The following is a 3,731-nucleotide window of genomic DNA, read 5'->3' on the forward strand; positions in this document are numbered from 1 at the left end:
GAAAGAGGGAGCTCTTCTTAATATTTTGACACCAAAATCATGTCGATACACCTTACCGACTGCGAGTAAAGCCACCCACGCTTTAACTTGACAGACTCTACATATTATAATTTAGCGTGCAAGTATTCACTATTTTGCTTTAAAATATATGTTTATATTTTTTCGTTCTCAGGTAGAAAACATGCACAAGAATTTATGGCCACAAAGAAATCTGTCATGCCTAGCAAGCATTTTATTAGAACTTATCTTGAGGCTTTTCGTAATGATCCAATCCTTATAGAACTTGACTCAACATCCAAAATAATTCCGACGTAAGTAAAACTACAAAATTTACCGCAAACATAATTTTCAAATTAAATTTCTCTTCTAGAGTGCGATTCAATTGCACTGACAGATATGTTTTAATTTATGTTACAACGAAAAATATAGTTATTTCTAATTGGGTAATTGTCCAGTATCTTACGATTCCACGTAGTATCCAGATGGCGTTTGGAAATGGTAATAAGAAATTAAGAGTGTACACGATTTTGCGTAGCCAAACAATACCCCGCTGATATAATTATATATATATATATTTAAAAATTTTTAATAAGGATACCCGCAGGATTTCGCCGGGAGCGGGTGCTAATCAGGAAAATTGCACCCGCTCCCAGCTACATCGCATGGACGAAGAACGAGCTCAGATCGCTTGATATCGGGACACGATAGGTTATGCACAGGAACAAATGCATGCATATTAAGTCTTCTGTTTATCGACTCTACATCTCACGCCGTTATGGTGGTCACGGAATATTCAATCATGAATGTCTTCACAATAGGATTGTACTAGGTACAACATATAGAGTTGCTAATGAAAGAGACCCTCTTCTTAAAATGGTCAGGAAGCGGAAGAAATGGGCAAAGGAGCGTTTCTGTAAAAAGCAGCAGAGGAGGCTGCTGAAACACTCCGACTTAACTTCAGTATTAGGGGTGAACAAAATGCATCAAATCTTATCTATCTCGAGTACTCACAGCTTCTCAATAAGAGGATGCACAGTATCTTCTACAGAAATGTGGAGGATCAGTCAATGTCGTGTGATCTAACTTTTGCTTTCCTTAAATCACCCGGATCGAAGTCTGGTACGAAGGGTTTCATTTTGGCATGCCAAGACGGTGTCATTTCCACCTGAATATACCATCGACACGTTTTGAACCAAGATATTCCCTGTGATAGCTGTAGGGCATCCCATACACACCCCGAACATTTAGCTCACATACTATCTAGTTATCCAACTCATACGGGAACGACTTACGTCCAAAGGCACAATGCGGCACTAAGAGTGCTTTATTACCATCTCTGTCACTCTTACGGCATTAGCCTTAATATCGCTCCTCTAAATGCTCCTAGGGAAAGAGAGTCAATTGCCGAGAACGAGAAGTGCCACATATACTGGAACTTTATATTCTCGACAATTGTTTCTGTTGCACACTCGCGGCCTGACATGGTTCTTTTTGACTTCGAGAAGCGAACCACGTTCGTTATCGAATTTTCGGCATCAGCTGACAAAGTTGCAGCGATTGTACTCGAAATATTCGGTTAAACTAATCATCCTTATTATCGGCGTTCTTGGAGATGTGAAGCTTTCATGAATTAATAGGGCGAAAAGAATCCCTGCGCGTCAACAATATGCTAAAATGCTTGCGGGAGAAATGCAGAAGGCGGTCGTCCTTGGGTCGCTTTGTGTTCTCAGGGTGCACGAAACTTTTGCCAGATCGTCGTATTGATTCCGTTACAGACTGAAACCGCCTATCTCAAGATCGTGAGACGTGGTTGTGGCTGAAATTTCACCGCGATTTCGTTGGAAGCGGGTGCAGTTTTTTGGATTAGCACCCACTCCCGGCGAAATCCTGCGGTTGTCCTTAAGACAAACTTTTAATTTCGCAGGATTTCGCCGGGAGCGGGTGCTAATATGGAAAATTTCACCCGCTTCCAGCGAAATCGCGGTAAAATTTCAGCCACAGCCACTTCTCACGACCGTGAGATATATATACCATCCAAACTGAAACCCCATTTGGTTCGGTTTTGATTCCTCTAGAATCAAACATCCTTGCATGTGGGGCTCTACAAGGATGGGCGAACCCCTTTCCCTAGCTTCTCGTGGGAACAACAATGACAACACCAAACATATTTGTAGTAAGTGCGGTTCAAAACAGCAGAACGCGCAGAGCTCCCAACAATAGGTCGCCCAACAATGCCGACCACTCTAGACCTTAGGTGGACGGTGCGGCTAAATCGCTAATTGCTAGAAGACTGCGATGCGAGTGTGGCCCCTGAACCGGGCTAAATAGCACGACTGCATGCTTCGCGGTGCCAGAAACACCTGGAGCTATCGCACTTTTTGCATTAACGTCGCCGAAACCATTCCGAACTACTCCAAAAAAGGGGCTACGTAAGCGGACTATCAATTATTGTGTTTATAATGCAGCCAGAACTTTGGCCATAAAGATAGGCTGGGCAAGACAGTTTTCGTTCCGTATTTATTGTGTGATTGACTACATTACATCTGGCAGGAATGTTACCGCCAAGGTTCGAAAGTTCGCGCGCGAACTCCGCACCTGTTATCACACACTCAACAAGTCAAACCTGATGACTATCAGGCAGCATATTTTTAAGAGAATACGGATACTATTTGACGCTAAAAGAAGTCTAGGGCGGAGAGAAAGGTGGGTTAGTGAAAATCATCCGTTTCTCTTTGACCTATCTCGACTCTCCCAAGACTCTTCAGTTAATTTTGAACACCCGCCCAAACTTGAGGAGGTCGAAGTATTTTGGAGAGAAGTCTACGAAGTGCAGCATAGACTGGCCGAAAACTTAGAGAACATACATAGCTTCAAGGGGCTGTTTGATGCCTTTATAACACCTGATGAAGAATGCCCACCCATCACTACCGAGGAGGTGAAAAAGTGAAAAGAGGGATGAAGAACTATTCCGCTCCGGGACCACATGATATGAGGACCTTCAGGTGGAAAAAGTTTCCTTCAACCCATCAGAATTTGGCCCGTATTTTCACCTCATATTTAAAGTCGGATCACTTGTCTGAAGACACGGTATAAGATATTCACAGCTATCCTAAATGATAGGATTGTTCGGGCAATTGAACCGGTGTGGCAAGAAATGTATGAACAACGCAGCTTAAAGAAAGGCTCAGGTTCACCGATAGATGTGTCTGCACAGATGCAGCATCCTAACAGCGTAACCTATTGATGGCCTGGATTGATTGCCGAAAAACTTTCGATTCGACCTGCCATATATTTATCATCTGTCTTTTCGAAAGCTTAAAGGTTTATTCCAGGGGCTGAGAGCAACATGCGTGAAGATCGTAAAATCCGCTCCTCGACAGCTCTTTTCCTGTTTATATTTTCTCAACGTTATAAGCGAGGATGCTCGATGCGAGCTCCGCCAGCTTCGCGAGAGCGGAGACTGAGGGGCCGAGAGACCACAGGAAACTCGACGTTGCTAGATGCGAGCTTCCTCGTGCACGCGCGTACGCGGCTAAGCTCGCCGATCCGGACTGCAGGCAGAAATCATGTCGAATTCATCACTAGCGAGCGTCTTCTCGCATCATAGATGCGTTATTCGATTTGTGAACCGTTCCCAGATGCAAAGGCTGAATTAAAACGAGGAGGAGAAGAGTTTCTTTGTTCACGGCGCTCATGTAGAAGAATCAGGGGCGGATCTATACAAATATTTC

At 43.7% G+C, this 3,731-nt stretch overlaps 1 protein-coding gene across 8 annotated transcripts in view; it reads left to right on the top strand.

Moving 5' to 3' along the window:
• Positions 1-3,731, top strand: part of LOC117181870 (mitochondrial import receptor subunit TOM70) — a 130,303-nt gene that overhangs the window by 104,054 nt on the left and 22,518 nt on the right. For all 8 annotated transcript variants that reach the window (XM_033374879.1, XM_033374885.1, XM_033374884.1 and 5 more), the window contains one exon: positions 173-311. In XM_033374879.1, coding sequence (XP_033230770.1) covers positions 173-311 — 139 coding nt within the window. The remainder of the gene's footprint in view (positions 1-172; positions 312-3,731) is intronic.

This window comes from Belonocnema kinseyi, chromosome 10 (genome assembly GCF_010883055.1).
Source record: "Belonocnema kinseyi isolate 2016_QV_RU_SX_M_011 chromosome 10, B_treatae_v1, whole genome shotgun sequence".
Taxonomy (NCBI): Eukaryota; Metazoa; Arthropoda; class Insecta; order Hymenoptera; family Cynipidae; genus Belonocnema; species Belonocnema kinseyi.